This window comes from Geotrypetes seraphini, chromosome 5 (genome assembly GCF_902459505.1).
Source record: "Geotrypetes seraphini chromosome 5, aGeoSer1.1, whole genome shotgun sequence".
Lineage (NCBI taxonomy): Eukaryota > Metazoa > Chordata > Amphibia > Gymnophiona > Dermophiidae > Geotrypetes > Geotrypetes seraphini.
Window position 1 is genome coordinate 20,211,676 of NC_047088.1, and position 18,818 is coordinate 20,230,493.

The 18,818-nt window shown below is 46.3% G+C and overlaps 1 protein-coding gene across 5 annotated transcripts in view; it reads right to left on the reverse strand.

Moving 5' to 3' along the window:
• The window catches only part of COL4A5 (collagen type IV alpha 5 chain), a 294,489-nt gene that overhangs the window by 149,970 nt on the left and 125,701 nt on the right, over positions 1-18,818 (reverse strand). For all 5 annotated transcript variants that reach the window (XM_033947291.1, XM_033947290.1, XM_033947293.1 and 2 more), the window contains exons 4-13: positions 18,122-18,166; positions 15,562-15,606; positions 15,388-15,450; positions 14,245-14,298; positions 8,195-8,221; positions 4,472-4,552; positions 2,134-2,196; positions 1,774-1,809; positions 1,620-1,661; positions 1,436-1,528 (exon numbers count right to left, since the gene is read on the reverse strand). In XM_033947291.1, coding sequence (XP_033803182.1) covers positions 1,436-1,528; positions 1,620-1,661; positions 1,774-1,809; positions 2,134-2,196; positions 4,472-4,552; positions 8,195-8,221; positions 14,245-14,298; positions 15,388-15,450; positions 15,562-15,606; positions 18,122-18,166 — 549 coding nt within the window. The remainder of the gene's footprint in view (positions 1-1,435; positions 1,529-1,619; positions 1,662-1,773; positions 1,810-2,133; positions 2,197-4,471; positions 4,553-8,194; positions 8,222-14,244; positions 14,299-15,387; positions 15,451-15,561; positions 15,607-18,121; positions 18,167-18,818) is intronic.

The window sequence follows — 18,818 nt, forward strand, 5'->3', positions numbered from 1 at the left end:
ACGTACGTCTGTGTATGGTGTGTGTACACGTACGTCTGTGTATGGTGTGTGTGTACATACGTCTGTACGTGTGCGAACGTGTGTGTGTGTGCTTGGGCTCCGGTCCACTTAAATCACAGCGAGTCGTCCAACTGCTGATATTCAGTGGCACTAAACCAGGCAGTGCTGCTCTAATATTATATCTCACCGGCCCTGAGGGGCGGTACAAGAGGGGGCACCAAGTAGGAGCTGTGGATTACACAGGTGCTAGTAATACGGTTACCGTATGGCTCCAGAAAAAAGGAGGACGGACTGAGACATCCGGGTTTTACTTCCGTTGAAAGCATTAGAAGTAAAACCCGGATGTCTCAGTCCGTCCTCCTTTTTTCTGGAGCCATATGGTAACCCAAACTAGTAAGTACTGTGAGCTGGCCGCTGCTGGGTCAGACCAGTGGTCCATCACGCCCAGCAGTCCACTCCCACGGCGGCCCTTAGGTCAAAGACCAGCGCCCTAACCAAGACTAGCCCTACCAGCACCCGTTCTGGTTCAGCAGGAACTTGTCCAACTTTGTCTTGAATCCCTGGAGGGTGTTTTCCCCTATAACAGCCTCCAGAAGGGTGTTCCAGTTGTCTACCACTCTCTAGGTGAAGAAGAACTTCCTTACGTTCCCGCAGTCTATCCCCTTTTTAACTTTAGAGAGTGTCCTCTTGTTCTCCCTACCTTGGAGAGTGTGAACAACCTGTCCTTATCTACTAAGGACAGCTGCCCCCCCCCCCCACTGGATCACCAGGGCTACAGGTAGGCTTACCTAGATGGTAGGGGGTGGAGCCTAGGGGGATATTCATGGGGGTTAAGGATGTTGGCAGGCTGGGAAGAGGAGGGAGGCAGCTCCCAAGTCTCAGATACATAAACATGCCTTTTATTTTATTGACTCAAATATGGCATGTTTGGGGGTGTGGGGGAGGGGGGGGTGGATTTGAAATCCAGACTGCAGATACACTGTAACATGTATATAAGGTATGGTGCCTGATAAATGTATTTAACTTTTAATCCCCTTTTGCAGGCTATGACTTACTTAACTGTTTTTTTATGATTTATTAAAATACATATTGTTTCTGCTTTTTTTTAGAATTTCTACTTCTTATTCCTTGAAGGTGTGTGCTGAAACACGGATTTTAAAAAAAATTTTAATTGATCAATTTTCATGTATATATTTATTTGTTTATTATTTATGTAATAAGTCCTCTTATTTGGTGCATGGTCTTACTTCTTTGTCTTGCTGGGTCCCTTTTATAATACCTGGCCTTTTGGACATTCTGGAAAGTGAGAGAATGTGTCTTGTTAGGAGACCCTGAAATCCAGGATGGTAGAGTCAAACCACCTCCCAAGGGCCAGGTTGAAACGGCTTTTCAGAACATACATAGTCAGTGGCACCATCTCTTAACCTACACTCACCTTATCTCCTTTCTGAACCTCAAAATCGCCTGGTTTCTGCTGCTCCCGAATTTGTCCTGGTGGCCCCGGCGGCCCCTGGAGACCCGGCTCGCCCTACAGTCCAAAGACGTAGCAAAGAAATATTGCATAATCCACCATTCGTACGACAATAATGGGATTTACTGAGAGAAGGGCTTCTACTTACTTTATCTCCTTTCTTTGCTTGGAAAGTCAAACCCATGTTGCCCTGTCAATAGACAAAACCATAAGCATCAGATCAAGATTCTGCCACAGAACATACAAACAAAAATTAATGAATATATACATATGCATAAAAAAAGAGGGTAGAAGTTTTCTACCTTTGGTCCTGGAAGACCTGGAGGACCTGGAGGTCCCTGTGAAAGAGAGAGCATTAATTGTAATTTTCTAAGAAATGCACAAAGTTGTTTTTTTTTTTAGTTCAAACATCTTTATTAGAAAATTTTGTTATTACAAAACAAACACAAACAACCAACACAAAACTCTGTTATAGTGGCCTGGTGATTTTCCAAAGTGAACATCCAAGGACCTTACATTAAGCGGTACAGCTTGGCGTACAGGAGGCAGCGTAAGATAACTGAAGGTTACACAAGGAAAAATGGCAAAGGCACATAGCAATATAAAGAAACCAATAAAAAGCTGCAAGATACAACGTGAGAAATCTACAAACTTATGCGTACCGTGAACCCTGGTGGTCCAAAAGGACCAGATGGACCTGGAATGCCAATGGAACCCACAGTACCCTGTCAGGAGACAACCAAAGATAAATTAGCCTGTTCTCAACTGTACTAGGTGCAAAATGAGAAGAAACAATATTTTATGCACTAGGCAGGAGCCATGCTAACACAAGATAATTCACTTGGCTAGAAAGGTTTCCCGTGCAGCTTGCAGCAGGTCGACAGGCTTGAAGGCAAGATCTACAGGCTTGCTATTCTCTGCCTCAGGACACCTTTGAGAGTCTATGAGTAACTAGTCCTTTCTAAGCAGGGGCAAAGTCATAAGCCCAGTTTGGGTGGGGACGAGGGGTCCAGGGGTGGACTGATAGGGTCACATATTTACTCCCAGCTCTTCCCCCCATCCCTGCATTTAAATTGTACCTGTGCCGGTGGGGATGCCCAAGCCCCGCAAGCTGAAATGGTCCCACCTATGCTGCCTAAGCAGTTCAAAAGTCAGTAGCGTAGTAAGAATATGGCACCCCCAGCACCCCCACTCCCTCCTCTCCACTCCCAGACTCCTTCTGTATCCCTCCCACGCTCCTTCTCACCCTCACTCCACACTCGTGCTCTTCCTTCCCCTCACCCCCCTGGTACTTCTAAATCTTTACCTACCAGTGCGAGTGGCTTCCGCAGCACGCTTCTCGTGCCAGTGTTGGATTTCCCTCTGATGTCACTTCCTGACCCCGTGACCTAGAAGTGATTCAGAGGGAAACCAGTCTGGTGCCAGCAACAGGCAGGAGAAGATGCTCAGATTAGCGGAGATCTCCAGAAGTAGGGGGGGGGGGGGCAAAGATGGCATAAGAATTGCATGGGGTGGTGGGGCGGAGAGGTACCGGCGCCCACACCCCTTCTTGCTCCCCCCTTACTATGCCACTGGGCATGCTTCAGACAGTGATGCCAGTACTCCCAACTGAGTGTGCCAGTATCACCAGCTCAAGTTGTGCTCAGGCGGCCAGGGCATGGGCTGCGTGGCAGAGCTCTTCGGTTAGTAGGGCTTAGGCATATCTTCCAGCTATGAAATCATTGCAGCAATTTTGAAGGGGGCTTGAGCCCAAAGGGGGGGGGGAGTGAGGCAGGTCCCTGATGCCCAGTGGCGTAGTAAGGGGGGGAAGTGTCCGCACCGGGTGCAGTCTTTGTAAAGGGTGCAGGAACCCGTCCTTCTCTCCATCCCCCCATGCCCCTTCCTGATCCCCCTGCCACACATGTGCGCCCCTTCCCTCGTACCTCTAATTTTTCCTGTGCGAGCACTATTACGAATTTGCTGCCCGCATCGGCATCACCTCTCTTCGAGGTCACTTCTGGGCCCTGCACCTAGGAAGCGACGTCAAAGGGCCAGCTGACACGACACGGGCAGCAAGTTTGTAACGCCACACGCATAGGGAAAATTAAAGGTACGAGGGAAGGGGGCGTACATGTGCAGCAGGGGGGTCGGGAAGGAGCGAGGGGGGCGCAACCGCCCCAGCCGCCACTCATCCTTGCTACACCGCCGCTGAAGCCCCCTCCATTGTTACACCCCTATTTCTAAGACCATAAAAGGTCGCCACTGACTCAAATCCCTGCAGAAATGTACCCCCTCTTCTACGAAACCGCGCTGGCGATTTTTAGCGCAGAGAGCCGCGCTGAATGGCCCGCACTGCTCCCGATGCTCATTATGAAGAGGGGGTTAGTTTTTTCAAAAAGAGGCAAAGTTTTCTGGCCAGCCCATCTGGATATTTCCAGAGGTGGCGAGGACAACTCAGCTGCGCAGGAGTTTTCCGAAACTGAAAAAAACAGGATAACTGCAATTGGAGGATCTTGCTTTTTGCAGTTTCTCTGCCAATGGTACACGTGAATGATACTCATAAAGCATTTTTTGATCCCAGTCAGTCTGAAAGATTTCTTTTTGATAAGAAAGTATCTTAGCAAGAATAGTTAGGAGCCTTGTATATGTTTATGGGTAGGATTATTGTGGGTTTGGATAGATTTATCAAAATTTTATTTTTCAAGACAGCTTTGCTGTTTCCCATTAACATGGACTATGATTCTTAATTTTTTTTGGAAATTTTTATCAATTCTGAAATGAAAAATCATAAAGCAGCTGTCTTAACCTCTTCATGAACAGCAGAAGAGCAATCTTCTATTGCCCCCTTGTGGTAAATGCTGGGAACTGAAGCCAATGTCTTCGGGGAAGGGGGCGGGGTTGAAGGAAATCTGGCAACCCTATTTGTAAGGCAAGTTTCATTTCTGAGAATCTGCAGGTGCCTTCCACAGAACTATTTGCAGCTGGGAACATACAAAGAGGTACAAATGAGTGACAACTTACAGGTAGACCTGGCAGGCCAGGGGTTCCAGGTTCTCCTTTCTGTCCTGGCTGGATCCCCCCAATGAATTCACCTGGCTCCCCCTATGGAAAAGAAGAAGAAAAGCTCAGCAAAAGCTATGCACTTCAGAAGAAGACAGCACATATTACACTACAATTATGTAACCACAAGCTGCCCTTGGTTTCAGCCTCCCATGAACAATGGAGGAGGTGCAGAAGAGGGAGGAGCTTTGAAATAGCAGAGCAGCCACAGAAGGGGGTGAGGGGGTGGGGGATGGAGGAGGCACAGAACAAGGGAGGAGGTATGGAATAGTTAGAGTTATTAGATGCCCGGGAAAACCCGGACGGACTTTCCAAAACACGGCATTTGTCGGGGTTTTGAAAATCCCCGACGAGCTCCAGCCGCACCTGGAGGGCCTCTGAGCATGTGTGGATGACGTCACACACATCCACGCATGATCCAGGCCCTCCAGACACGGCCGGAGCTTGTCCGGAAGAAGAGAAGAGGCTTTCTGGAGGGTGGGGCTTGGGGTAGAAATGGGCGGGGCTGGAGGCAGAGTGGGGCGGGGTCATGTGTCAAGGGTTTCCCAGAGAAAAATATGGTAACCCTGGGAATAGCAGAAGGGGGTGGGGAGGAGCCACAGAATGAAGGAGGAAGTTAGCAACAGAGGAGGAAACCTGAAGAACAGCCAAAGTTGATAAGCAACTGAGATGGCATTGAAGGGGAAGGGGGGAGGGGAGGCGTCTGCTCTCCAAAATAAGGAACCATCTGAACTCTGCATTCTCACCCTTTAAGTCTAATCTTCTTTAGGATTTAAAATAAAAAAATTTAGATTCTGCATATCCTACAATTCTATGCGGATGACAAATTATTCAGGTACTCGAGCATTATTCCCCAACTGTCCCAGCGGGCTCCAACTCTATCTAATGCACCTGGGGCAATGGGTGATGCTGTGATCAGAGAAGAAGGTTTGATAGAGACTGGGGACATAGGCTGTGGGGTGGGGAAGAGAGTAGGGAACTGGGCCATATGACTTGAAGGGAAGTGAAGAGAGAGAAAGTGAGGAGAACCTGGGCACATGGATTGTCAGGAAGGGAAGAGAGGGGACTTGGGTCACATGGACTGTGGGGCAGGAGAGAGGGGATTTGGAGAACATGGATGAAAGGAGAGTAGGAAGGAGACCATTGGAAAGGAAGGAATAAGAGATATTCTGGAGACCATGGGGGTGGAGAAGGGATCCAGGGAAGAAGAGAATTAAAGGGGACCATATGTAAGTGAAAGAATTTTGTGTGCAGGAGGTTTATGTGTTTTTCGGGGGAGGGATTTATGTGGAAGGAGATAACTTTATGGAGGGGGGGAAGGAAATTGTATGCATGAAGCCCCCCTAGGGATAAGTGCTGACATTCATGTGGCCCCTCATGTAAAAAGACTGCTCACTACTGGAGAATACTGGAATTGATCTGGGAAGGGAGGTAGGGAATACTGGAGCAGAGCTGGGAAGGGAGGAGGGGGGGGCGGGAGATATGCAATTGACTTGTACTATTTTTTCAGTGCTACAGGAGGTATACAGCTAGCTTGTACACATTTCTGGTACTATGGCAGGCATATAACTGACTTGTACAGGGGTGGGCAACTCCAGTCCTCGAGGGCCGGAATCCAGTCGGGCTTTCAGGATTTCCCCAATGAATATGCATGAGATCTATTTGCATGTACTGCTTCATTGGGGAAATCCTGAAAACCCGACTGGATTCCAGCCCTCAAGGACTGGAATTGCCCACCCCTGGTTTAGTACCACTACAGTGCACTAAAGGCCGGATTCTGTAAACGGCGCCTGAATGCACCTACATTGTGGGCACCGCTCTGCACAGTTGTCAATCAACCTCTAGGCACCACTTATAGAATCAAGCCTAACAGCGCCTAAGTGGGCTTAAGTATTGCTAGGTACCACTGAGGCCTAATTTAGTGGAGCCTATCTTGCATGCCTAGGTTTACCACGTCTATTCTCTACCCCTAACTAAGCCTACTTTTCAGGAAAGCATGAGAGGGTGCGTCGATTTAGGCATCGCTCTGAGTTCCATGTGGCACTCTTAATTAGTTCAATTTTTAAAAAATGTATGTATGCCAGTTCACTTCAATGGCAAGGTCAATTACCATGTCATTTAAGCTTATTTGGGTTGGGCGTCGCTGGGCATCTGTGATCAGTACTTCATCCCATGAAGTGAGGCCTCCCTTTTCATTCATTCATTCTTCTATACTGTTCTCCCCAGGGAGCTCAGAACAATTTTCTATTAATTTATTCAGGTATTCAACCATTTTCCCTGTCTGTCCTGATGGGCTCACAATCTATCTAATGCACCTGGGGCAAGGGGGGGATTAAGTGACTTGCCCAGGGTTACAAAGAGCAACGGGGGGTTTGAACCCACAACCTCCGGATGTTGAGGCTGTAGCTTTAACCACTGCGCCACACTCTCCCCATTCTCTTCTCGGGTGGGCTGAGAACTTTTCAGCGGCCCCTTGTATTGTGATGTCATAATGCCTCATTCCACCAATGCCTAAGAGCCAACCTCATCGGTGATGTCACAATGTCTTGGTTTCCCTCTACTTGTGCCCATTTACTAGATGCATTTGCCTCATTGAAACAGAAAAGTATGGAATAACTTGTAAGTTTCATGGCTTCACATCATATTTATTTATTCCATTTTCTATACTGCTTTCTCAGGGGGATCTCAGAATAGTTTATGTGGATTTATTGAGATACTCAAGCATTTCCTATCTAATGTACCTGGGGCACTGGGGGGGGATTAAGTGACTTGCCCAGGGTCAAAAGGAGCAGTGTGCAGTGTGCTATGGCTGGGGCCCCTCAGGGTGGATGAGTCCGACAGACTAAATTCCAGAATTCGCCAATGGCCAAAAGGAATTTGGAAACTCCTCTAATTTACTGGGATTTATTAACCACCTTTTTCATGACGAGAATCACCTAAAGCAGTTTACGATATGCTGTACGGTAATCAGGTGCCTTTAAGTATTTTCCCTATTGGTCCCAGCAGACTTACAATCTAGCTGTGGTACCTGGGGCAAAGGAGGGATTAAGGGCCCGATTCTATAAACGGCGTCCAGCAGCGCCTACATTGTAGGTACCGTTAGGCGTGTTGTCGATCCCCTAGGCGCCATTTATAGAATCACACCTAGCGATGCCTAAGCAAACTTAGACGTCGCTAGGCATCCTAGACTTAAGCGCTGTTCCATTCGGCCAGTGTTTCACTCAATTTGGCGGTGCCTATGTCGGATGCCTAACGACGCCTAACTCAGCTATTCTCCACCCCTAACCCACATCTACTGTTTGAAATAGGCGTCACTAGGCGCCCTTAGACATAGGAGGGTCCTAAGATTTTGGCACCAAACTCTTAAATTAATTAATCTTTTTAAAAAAAAATTTTGGGGATTGACTGAAAACCAGCCAATTACCACATCAATTAAGCCAATTAAAAATTAAAAGTTCGGGATCAGCGCTTAACTTAGGCGTTGCTAGCCGGCCGCCATTAGGGAATTTCCTAGTGACTTGCCCAGATTCACAAGATCAAACACACAACCTCAGTTCTAACCAATAGGCCACACCTCCACTCTTACAAATGTCAGATTCTTGAGATGCTCCAGTTCAAGCATGGCTTTGCCAGTATTGCCGATGTCTAAGAACGAGCCCCCCCCCCCCCATCATAAACACTTACCTTCAGACCAGGCAGTCCTGGAGGCCCCTAGGGAAAGTTGAAAATAAATATATAAATATATACATACACACATATTGTTTTCAATATAATCAAGTTCGCCTGCCTTTGCTTCAAAACCATCGCAGGTTCATCCCCAATCTACCTGTCGCACCACTTTGTATTTCCAGGCACCTCCCGCACGTGTAACACCTACCTGTTGGCCTTCCCCTTCCTGAAGGGCTGTATCTCCAAAAGATTCCTTGATAGAACACTGTCATTCCAAGTAGGCAAACGGAACAAATGTCTATCCACCCTCATTCCCAACGCACCCTCCTACCAAGCCTTCAGGAAATCAATCAAAACCTACCTCTTTGACAAATTTCTATGTAAAACCCTCTGAAACCCCCCCCCCCAGGACATATCGTAGCACCCCAATACTATAACATACATTAGAATACACCGTAGAAAACCGGATCCAAACCACCCCCCAACCCCCCACCCACCCCTACTCCCGACCTGTGAAATAAATATATATATATATATATATATATATATATATATATATACGAAATATACAAAATAGACAAAAAATAGACAAAATGGGGAGGAAAACTAGGTCAAAAAGGGAAGAAGAAGAGGAAAAAATAAAGAGAAAGAGAAATGAACCCCATAAAAGAATCCAAGTAAGAATGAGTCTGAAGAGGGATAGTACAGAAGAGGACAGAAGACCGGTTGTGTTTATGACCTTTGCTCTCTGTATGCCCGGTAGGGCGGTTTTTTCTGGATTGATGGATGTCCATTTACTCTGTTATGTTCTGTATGTACTGGTTTGCTCAATAAAGAAATATTATAAATAAAAAAATTAAAAAAAAAAATTTCTCTGAGTCTTCCCTGCCTTGTTGTTCTCCGACATACTTATTGCACATCCGACTACTCTACCAATGTAATTGACAATATTGTCTGTCTGTGTACAACATTCGCTGTCTATGTACAGTCTCTCCCTCTGTAAACCGCTCTGAACTGCTTCTGGTATTGCGGTATACAAAATAAAGTTATTATTATTATGAGGGATTAATTCTCAAAAAATACTAAGCAGAAATCTCATAGATTGCAAAACAATGTGTGACTTGGTGACATTTGTGAAGGTTCCCCCAACAATAAAAAATGAGCTTGGTTGTGCATGGCGAAAAGGAAGACCTGGGTTGAATCCTCAAGTCTGACCTCTGCCTCCTAGGGTTACTGTGGAAGCAGAACGCACAGTCCCAGAGCGGAGGGTTGGGGAACGGAGACCATCAGCCATCACTTGACAGTAACAGGAGAGACATTAGAAGGGTTCTGGAAGAGGTTTCTGTCAGCATAGCTATCGCTAGCATTCAGCATTTACTTATGTCAGCGAAGGCCTATGGGAAATTATATCAATCTGACTCTGGCATGTGAATGCAGATAGACCCTGAGGGCAGGGAGACTGTTTTAAATAGCCCTGATTGATATGTTTTAAGTAGCCCTGATTGAATCATGATTAGCTAAAAGGTGTTAATGTCTGATTAAGAGGGTGCTTAGGACAATGGATCCAGGTGCACAGATAACTTAATCAGAAACTATTGTCAGAGTCAGACTGGAAATACATATATGACCATAGCCTATTCTTCGGCTGTCTAGCACAAGTTTACTAAGGAGGGGGAGATTTAACTTCTATTGAAGATTCCAAGCTATAAAAGCCTCCTCTCTGCAACACACAAAAATATCTATATCTATCAATCTATCTCTTGGCACTCTGGTCCTCTCTTATTTCTCTTGAGCTCTCTCTTTCTCTATCTCTCTGTCTATCCTTCTCTTTATCTATGGAACACGAAGCATCACCCCATCCCCCTTTTCTCTCTCTCTGACTTTCCCTGGAACTTCAAGCTTCTATGTCTCTCTTTTCCTCTGAACTCTGTAAGGCAGGGAAACTGCGTTGCTCTCTCATTAATTGTAATGCTTAATTGTAATGCTTATAAATATTGCTTTTCTGTAAGCCTATTTCTATAATATATTCTTTATGCAATCACCTCTGGCTGTGCCTCTTTGATTCTACTTCCTGGTGAATCATCTGTGAGGAAACTGAACCTGGGACCTGGCGTTTGTAAGGGCGCCTATCAAGTGACCCCACCAACCATACATTGTGGGGGCACTAACAAACCTGACAGTCTCCTCCCTCTACTGCAGCCAGACCGTCACTGTGATAGTTAAACATGCTCTTAGCTTCAAAACATTATTGCATCAATCCCCTCCGATGGGTTCCATTCTTCTTCGGCCTCGGAAGAATCTTTAAATGGAGTAAGCTAAATGCTTGAACATTTTGCACATCTAATATCCCCGACCCTGAGGAAGAATGAAACGCGTCGGGGGGGGATTGATGCAGTGAGGAGCGCTACCAAACTAGTTATATTATCTAAATGCTTTAGTGTGGCGTTCCGAGGACCTTCGGTTTATCTTTCCCCTCACTTTGATTTATATAGACCACAGGTGTCAAAGTCGGTCCTCGAGGGCCGGAATCCAGTCGGGTTTTCAGGATTTCCCCAATGAATATGCATGAGATCTATGTGCATGCACTGCTTTCAATGCATATTCATTGGGGAAATCCTGAAAACCCGACTGGATTACGGCCCTCGAGGAGGGACTTTGACACCCCTGATATAGACCATCAAGGAATACAAGAAGTTCTCATTTATTTGCTTTTCCTAAGCCAAATGGTGTCCGTTTTAAGACCTTTTTTGACAGGATCTTAGCGTTTCAAGCAGGTAAACTGCAATCTTGGCTTGGTGAATATATTCATCAAGCCACGTCCTATTGTTCTTTTTGAAAATTAGTCAAGTCTTCTCTGTTTGACAAATTTATTACTTAATTGGGTATTCTTAAGATTGTAATCAAATTTTTAACTTTTATTGTACGATTTTATTCTTATGTATGAATATAATTTGCTGACTGTCCAGTTTCTTTTGGTGTAAACCACCTAGAACTTTTGATAATGGCGGTATAAAAGAATAAAATTATTATTATTATTAAAATTGCTATTTGAAATAAGGATTTGTTGCTAAAGAAATACCATTTTGTATTTGACGATTTTAAAATACTTTCAGTATCACTCGGGCTTCTGACGACTTTCTGACCTGAGAAATCTTATCAAAAAAACATGAGGTCTAATGAAAAGGTATCATTATATTTCTTGGCCTTTGTTTTCACACCATCCTGATATGGTAATACAGGTCCACCAAAACTGAAACTGCCACCGAAACTGTCTGACAGATTTTGGCTGAAATGGAAACTGCAGCTGAAACTCTCGTCACATGGTTTGGGCCGAATCTGGTTGTGTAAAAGTGAACCAGTGAAAGCCGCTGGGGATTGTTAGATCTTGTGCACCCCTCTGCTAAATCCAAGCTAGAATATAATAATTTAAATGATGAAAAACCATATTTTGCCTTCAAGAAAAAAAAGAGACCTCCCCACCTCCCCCACACGTGGACCGCAACTAATGAAAACTGAAACTAAACCATGGCGCTTTGCAGATGGATCTCATAATTCCACAGAGAGGCTAATTCCTAAGGAGTTTATCATCCCAAATTTATAGACTTAAATTCCTGCTAAAATTTTATATCGAAAGCATTTATTTGGAGCTCTCTATTTTATCATATAAATTATTTTTGAAGATCAAAAGTGCATAACTAATGCGACCATACGTTCCGTTTTGAATGGGACCGCCCCGTTTTTAGATCGCCAGTTCCGTTGTCCCCAAGCACAGCTTCGGGGTGCCGAAATGCCCCGTTTTCACTCTGATCGTCTCTGTGGACAGTCTCTCCCCCTGATCACAGTTTCCTACTTGGGGCTTGGGAGATTTCCTTTTTTCCCGTTTTCAGAGAGAGCATCCTGAAGCTGTGCATGGGGACAACGGGACAGGCGATCATGGAGAATGGGCTCGCTCCCTGCTTCCCCCCCCCCTGCCACAAGTACAAGAAAGGAAGGTCCAGGCGCCGGCTCACAAGCCTTCTCCCCAACGTCAATTCTGACGTCAGAGAGGAAGTTCCGGGCCAGTCCCTGTCCCGTTCCTGTAAGCTCAGTGTTTGAGGCTTGTGCAGATGAGGACATCACTTGCAGGAATGGGGCAGGGACAAGGAAATAATTCACTGGGACGGAATGGGAAAATGAGTTCCCGCGGGGACGGGGAAAAATTAGTCCTTGTGCTATTCTCTAATCATGAATTAATATTGCGTGTGACCGTTGTGCAGACTGGATGGACCATTCAGGTCTTTCTACATTATTAAGTTACATTTTCACACAAAATTTACAATCAGTGGCGTAGCGAGGGCCTCCCCCATCCCATACGCTCGTTAATGCCATGCGCGAGCGCCCCTTCCCTTCCGCCACATCTTTTTAACATTCACGGCGCAAGCAGCAACCCCAGTCTGCTGTTCGGGCAAAGCTTCGGATTTTCCTTTGACATCACTTCCTAGGTGCGGGTCCAGGAAGTGACATCAGAGGAAGAGCCAACGCTGGCGCAAACAGCAGGCTGGGATTGCTGTTCGCGCCAGGAACGCGAAGAAGGTATGGGGGGGGGGAGAAAATGGGCGTTCTTTTTTTGTCTTTGCAAGTATGGTACAAATAGGAAACAAGGATCGCACACAAACAAAGAAATGACCCTAAATTCCACAGAAAATGCAGGTCCAGCAAAAAAAAACCAAAAAACAAACAAACAACAAAAAACTCTGTGGAGATGGTGATGTTCAAGATGCAGGCTTTATTTCAAAGTACAATTTAATCATCCACATAAAATATATCTAGGACCCAAAACATTGGGAGCTGTGGATCCAACACTGAAGTAACAACTCGGCTCCACGAGTATTTATATCAGGATCTTTAGGGACCCCTGAGGAAGACAGCATTGTCGAAACACGGACCATGTTGGGTCCATAGCTCCCAACGTTTTGGGTCCTAGATACATTTTATGTGGATGATTAAATTGTACTTTGAAATAAGGCCCGCTTCTTAAACAAGGACCGCACTTCAGTAATAGAGGTATGAAGGCACAATAAAACCAGAATTGGAACTTCAAGACAGTGGCATAGTGAGGGTGAACAGCACCCAATGTGGTGGCGCTCTTCCCCATTCTCTTCCCTGTCCCCACTCCTTCCCAAACCCCCTCCCTCTTCCCTTCCCCCATACCTCTTTATTTTTCCAGGTGTGAGCAGTATCATGAACTTGCTGCCCACATCATGTCGGTTTTCCCTCTGACATCACTTCTTAGGGGCGGGAGCCGGACGTGATGTCAGAGAGAGCAGACACCGAGGCGGGCGGCAAGTTCGCGATAATACTCGTGCCGAGAAAACAAAAGAGGTACACAGGAGGGAAGGGTCGCACGCGCATGGCAAGGGGGGTCAGAAAGGAGCAGGGGGGATGGAGAGGGGGGATGAGTGCTGATGCCCCCACCAAGACAACCCCACCGAGCCCCGAGCCCCTTTTTTACTACGCTACTGCCTCCAGAAATCAGAAAAATAGAAACTGAATTGCAAACAGAGGCATTACTATAGGTAGGCCTGGGTGGACAGAGGCCCACCCATTTTTGGTTTGCCCCGCCCTGTCTGGCCCCAAAACAGTTCAGCAGCAGCTGCTTCACTCCCTTTTCTCCCTCTCCACCGCCCTTAGAGCTAACATTTGCCCTCCTTCCATTGCCTGAGGCATGGCAACACCCCCTATTTTACCTCAGCACCATCATTACTGGCAAACAGGATGCGTCTGGAGAAGGCCCCATGCCAGAAGAAGGTTGACTCTCTTAATCGTGGTGCCAAAATGCTATAAAAGACGCATGGGGACCCGAGAGCATGAGCAGAAGGGAGAGCTGCAGGAAATGCAGTGGTGCGGCAGAGAAAGGAGAGAGAAAGAGAGAGATTCCAGGTTTAAGGATGAATTTGCCAATGGGCAATGGAGTAGCTCTTCTGGGCTCCCTGCACATAGAGGCCCGGGGAAGCTGCCCCCCTTTGCCCATTGGTAAAAGCAGCCCTGGATAGAAAAAACAGACAATTTTTTTTTTTTTTACTTACAGGATGTCCCATTAATCCTGGGAAACCTGAACTTCCAGGAAAACCATGTTCTCCCTTTAAAAAAACGAGAAGAAATAAACCATCAATAATGTTTCGTATGCATCAGAGAGAAGTGCCATAGAGAATACCACAACATTATTAGAAAGTCATAAAGCTTTAATCCAAGGAGGGGTTGGTTAAACGCAAACACAGGCCTCTGAGTGAGGCAGTTGAATGATGGATCACAAAGTTGGAAGGAAGGGCAAGAATCCAGATGCGGGATGTGAGCAGAGGAAGAGAGGTAAGATTGCCCCATATGGAAGAAATCACAGCAACTCGTTCCAACAAAGAATTATGACAGCTAATAGTCAAAAGCATTTATCCGCTTAACTTTGGGGGTTAACTGGATAAATCATTGTTTTTAAAGAACCAGGCTACTAGACAGGAGAAAATTCTGTAAACGGTGCCTAAGCCCCTCTTCTACAAAATTGCATTAGCAGTTTCTAGCGCAGGCCATTCAGCGCGGCTCTCTACGCTAAAAACGCTAGTGCAGTTTCATACAAGAGGTAATTTAATTGAGAAACACCGTTTGAAACGGCGATTAACATTAAATTGAAAAATGCGTGCCATACATCCGGGAAAACCTGGAGGAATTTCCAAAACCCAGCTGTTTGTCTGGAAGCCTCTATGCGTGCGTGGCTGTCACCGTGATGACATCATACACATGCGCACATGTGTGCGACGTCATTGCGCACATGTGTGTAATGATATCTGCGCATGCGCAAAGAATTCCAAATGTGGGCTTTGAAGCTTGGGGAGGTTTTTTTTTTTTGGGGGGGGGGAGGCAGACGAACACTGAGCACTTTTCAAAGATCACACATTTTTCATAGAGGTTATGCACCAAAGTTATTAATTCTTATTTTATTTTTATTTTTTTGGACTATGCTGTTATAAATATCCAGGCTCAGCACCAACTGCAGGAGTCTGCCTGGTTAACTCCTTCAGTCTGAATATTGACCCCTAAAATCTTTAGGACACAAATTTCTCTCATATGGAAGGAAAAATCTGGAACTATTTAATTCTGTTGCCCCGGCAAAGAAAAGGATGAGGTGATAAGAACAGTGTACAGAGGACATAGAGAGGCTTCAAGTCGGGGTATCCTACCTTTGTGCCATTGCATCCTGGGATGCCTGGAGGTCCTGGGGCCCCATCCTGGCCAGGTAATCCCTTCAAAGGCAGAGAAAGAACCAGAACACTTAATAGAACCAAGCCACAGTCACATTCTTATAAGAAACTTCAGTAAACCTCTGTTCAGTCTATATGTTAAAGGCTACTTACAGGAAGGCCCGGGGTGCCTGGGAACCCAGGAAGTCCAGGTGGACCCTGTAAAAGATCATGGGAATGAGCGAAGAACAAAAACAATTTATACATCCCAAAGAACATTTTTACAACTGTAGAAAACAGCATTCAGGCACTAGAACTTAGATTCCTGCAGCGAGAGAAAAAAATATATGCGGTATATAAACTTAAGGTTTAGTTTAGTAAAATAAACTAGATTTCAAGCACCCTCTTACGTCTACAAGTGCTAGATAACAAAAAATCATACTTATAGGGCTAGATTCACTAAACCCCCCCTTACCTTTCTGATCCGTAGCCAAGTCTCCCCGGGCGACCGATTCGGTAAGCCTCAACATGCAAATTATGCCGATCGGAGGCACGCCCCACAGCGACTGCACGGATCGCTGAAGAGCGATCCAGACGCATGCGCAGACCATCTTCTTTGCCTGTAGATGGTCTGCGCATGTGCTTGCTCTCCTGACTTCCCTCTCGCCGGCTGCAGGGACCGAGCCCCATCCCGCAGTTTCCCGGACCCCGCTGCCGCCGCCTTCCCTCTCTGAAATGCGATTCCCATCCAGCTGGGAGCCCAAAGGTCCTCCGTTTATCCTTCAGCTGAAAGATTCAGATCCTAAAAAAAAAAGATTATTATCCAGAATAGTCCCGCCCGTGACTGCCTCTGCCTTTCGTCCCTCCCCGCTCCGGTGCCCGAATTGTGGCAGCAGCGCCCACTGCTCTCCCTTTCCGTTTCTTAGGCATGGTTCAGGATACGCTGCTTGGAAGGGTTACTCACGAGCCCGTGGTTTTAACCCACGGGTTTAAAGCGAGGCTGCACTATAGCGTGTTCCAGTCTGGAACAGAACACACCATAACGAAGCCCCGCTATAAACCTGCGGGTTAAAACCACAGGCTCGCGCTGCAGGGAAGGGCGGCAGAGAGCATGAGAGTCGGCGGGGACGTGAGCGATTGGTCCTCAGCAGACGCTTCTTTTATGATCGGCCAGCCCGGTCGGCGTTCCTGAAATTGTTTCGTGAATCGCTGTCTTCCTTCTTTTGGATGCCCTTCCCCTCGTTTGCATGCGCAGATCGGATCGGGAGGAAGGTTAGTGAATCGGGTCGGGGTTGCAAAGTGCTCGGGACACGATCATTAAGGTTAGTGAATCTAGGCCAAAGTGAATCCAGCTTCAGAACTCTTAGCCAGAGCATAAGGGGATTCTATGAACGCTCTTCTTCAAATATAGTATATGAAGAAATATGCAAAAAAAAAGTGTGAAGAAAGATAAAAACTTAGAAACATGATGGCAGATAAAGGCCCAATGGCCCATCTGAAGTAACCATTACCTCCTCTCTATTGGCTAAGGTTCTTAACATTTGCATCTCCTCTTCCTATAGGCTAAGGCTCTGTGCACCTGCATTGTGAGGTCATAGAGCTGCCCATCCGCAGTAACCATCATCTCTTTCTCTCCCTAAGAGTTCCCACTTGCCTATCCCAGGCTCTTTTGAATTCCCAGGCTCTTTTGAATTCAAACAGTGTCTCTGTCTCCACCACCTCTTCCGGGAGACTGTTCCACGTATCTACCACCCTTTCTGTAAAAAAGTATTTCCTTAGATTACTTCTCAGCTCATCACCTCTTAACTTCATCCTATGCCCTCTCATTCCAGAGCTTCCTTTCAAATGAAAGAGACTTGACACATATGCATTTATGCCATGTAGGTATTTAAATATCTCTATCATATCTCCCCTCTCCCGCCTTTCCTCCAAAGTATACAGATTGAGATATTTAAATCTGTCCCCATACACCTTATGACAAAGACCACGCATCATTTTAGTAGCCTTCTTCTGGACTGACTCCATCTTTTTTTATCTTTTTGAAGGTGCAGCCTCCAGAATTGTACACAATATTCTAAATGAGGTCTCATCAAAGACTTATACAGGGGCATCAATACCTCCTTTTCCCTACTGGCCATACCTCTCCCTATGCACCCTAGCATCCTTCTAGCTTTCATCGTCACTTTTTCAACCTGTTTGGCCACTTTAAGATCATCACATACAATCATACCCAAGTCCCGCTCTTCTGTCGTGCACATAAGTTTTTCACCCCCTAAACTGTACCGTTCCCTCGGGTTTTTGCAGCCCAAATGCATGACCTTGCCTTTCTTAGCATTAAATTTTAGCTGCCACATTTCAGACCATCCTTCAAGCTTCGCCAGGTCTATTGCAGATTTTGGTATCCTCTGCAAAGAGGCAAATCTTGCCCGACAGCCCTTCAACAATATCGTTCTATGTTGGAGAGACAGGCTAGGAGCTAAAGACAAGAATCAAATTATACAGGCACAGCATTAGACACCAGAGCTAACCAGGGCAACAACTCTGGGGGAGAGCACTTTGCAAGACCAGACACTGCATCGATGACTTTACGGTCAGAAAACAGAAAGGAAATCTCTAAACAATCCAGGAATGGAAGACCTTTGATCTACTACTCAACTGGGCTTATGTCCGTGGTGTCCTACTACAGATGCAAACCTCATCATTCACTGGTTATCTCAACAACATTTACACTAACCCTGATTCCTTTGGGTCCAGCTGGTCCTGGAAGTCCATCATCGCCCTGCAGATCGATACAGAAAGGAGGTTAAGAAAAGCCAGTCGCCTGCAGGTTCAAGCACTGGAAGAATGCATAATATTATTACATTTCACTAAGAGGGTCCAAGCTAATCATCTTTATTTTGTTGCTATTCAAAAGGATTTAACTGGGTAGCATAAAGGTTGTCGTAATTTTATGTGCCAAGTTAACAGAGTAACAGGTCTGAATTATCAACTGGTGCCTGGTTAGGGTTTCCCCAGATATGTCCTTTTGAGGACATGCCTGGGGGTCCGGACAGCTCTTCAAAACCCGGCACTTTGTCCAGGTTTTGAAAAGCTGTGTTGGGCAGAGAGGACGTCCACACATGTGTGGCCATCACACAACGACATCACACGCGTGTGCGTGTGAATTCATCCCGTAGCATCCACGCATGCGCGGACGTCCTCCCTGCCTGACCAGAGCAGGCAGCGGGGGCGGGGTTAGGGCAGACTTGGGGGCGGGCTTAAGGCAGAGATGGGCAGAACGGGGGCAGGGCTAGGAGGAGTCCGGATTGTCCAGAAGGAAAATCTGGCAACCCTATGCTGCTAGGAGCCACACAGTGGCATAGTGAGGGTGAGCGGCACCCCTCCCCCGCCTTCTACACCCCTCCCCCGTCACGCATGTGCACCCCTTCCCT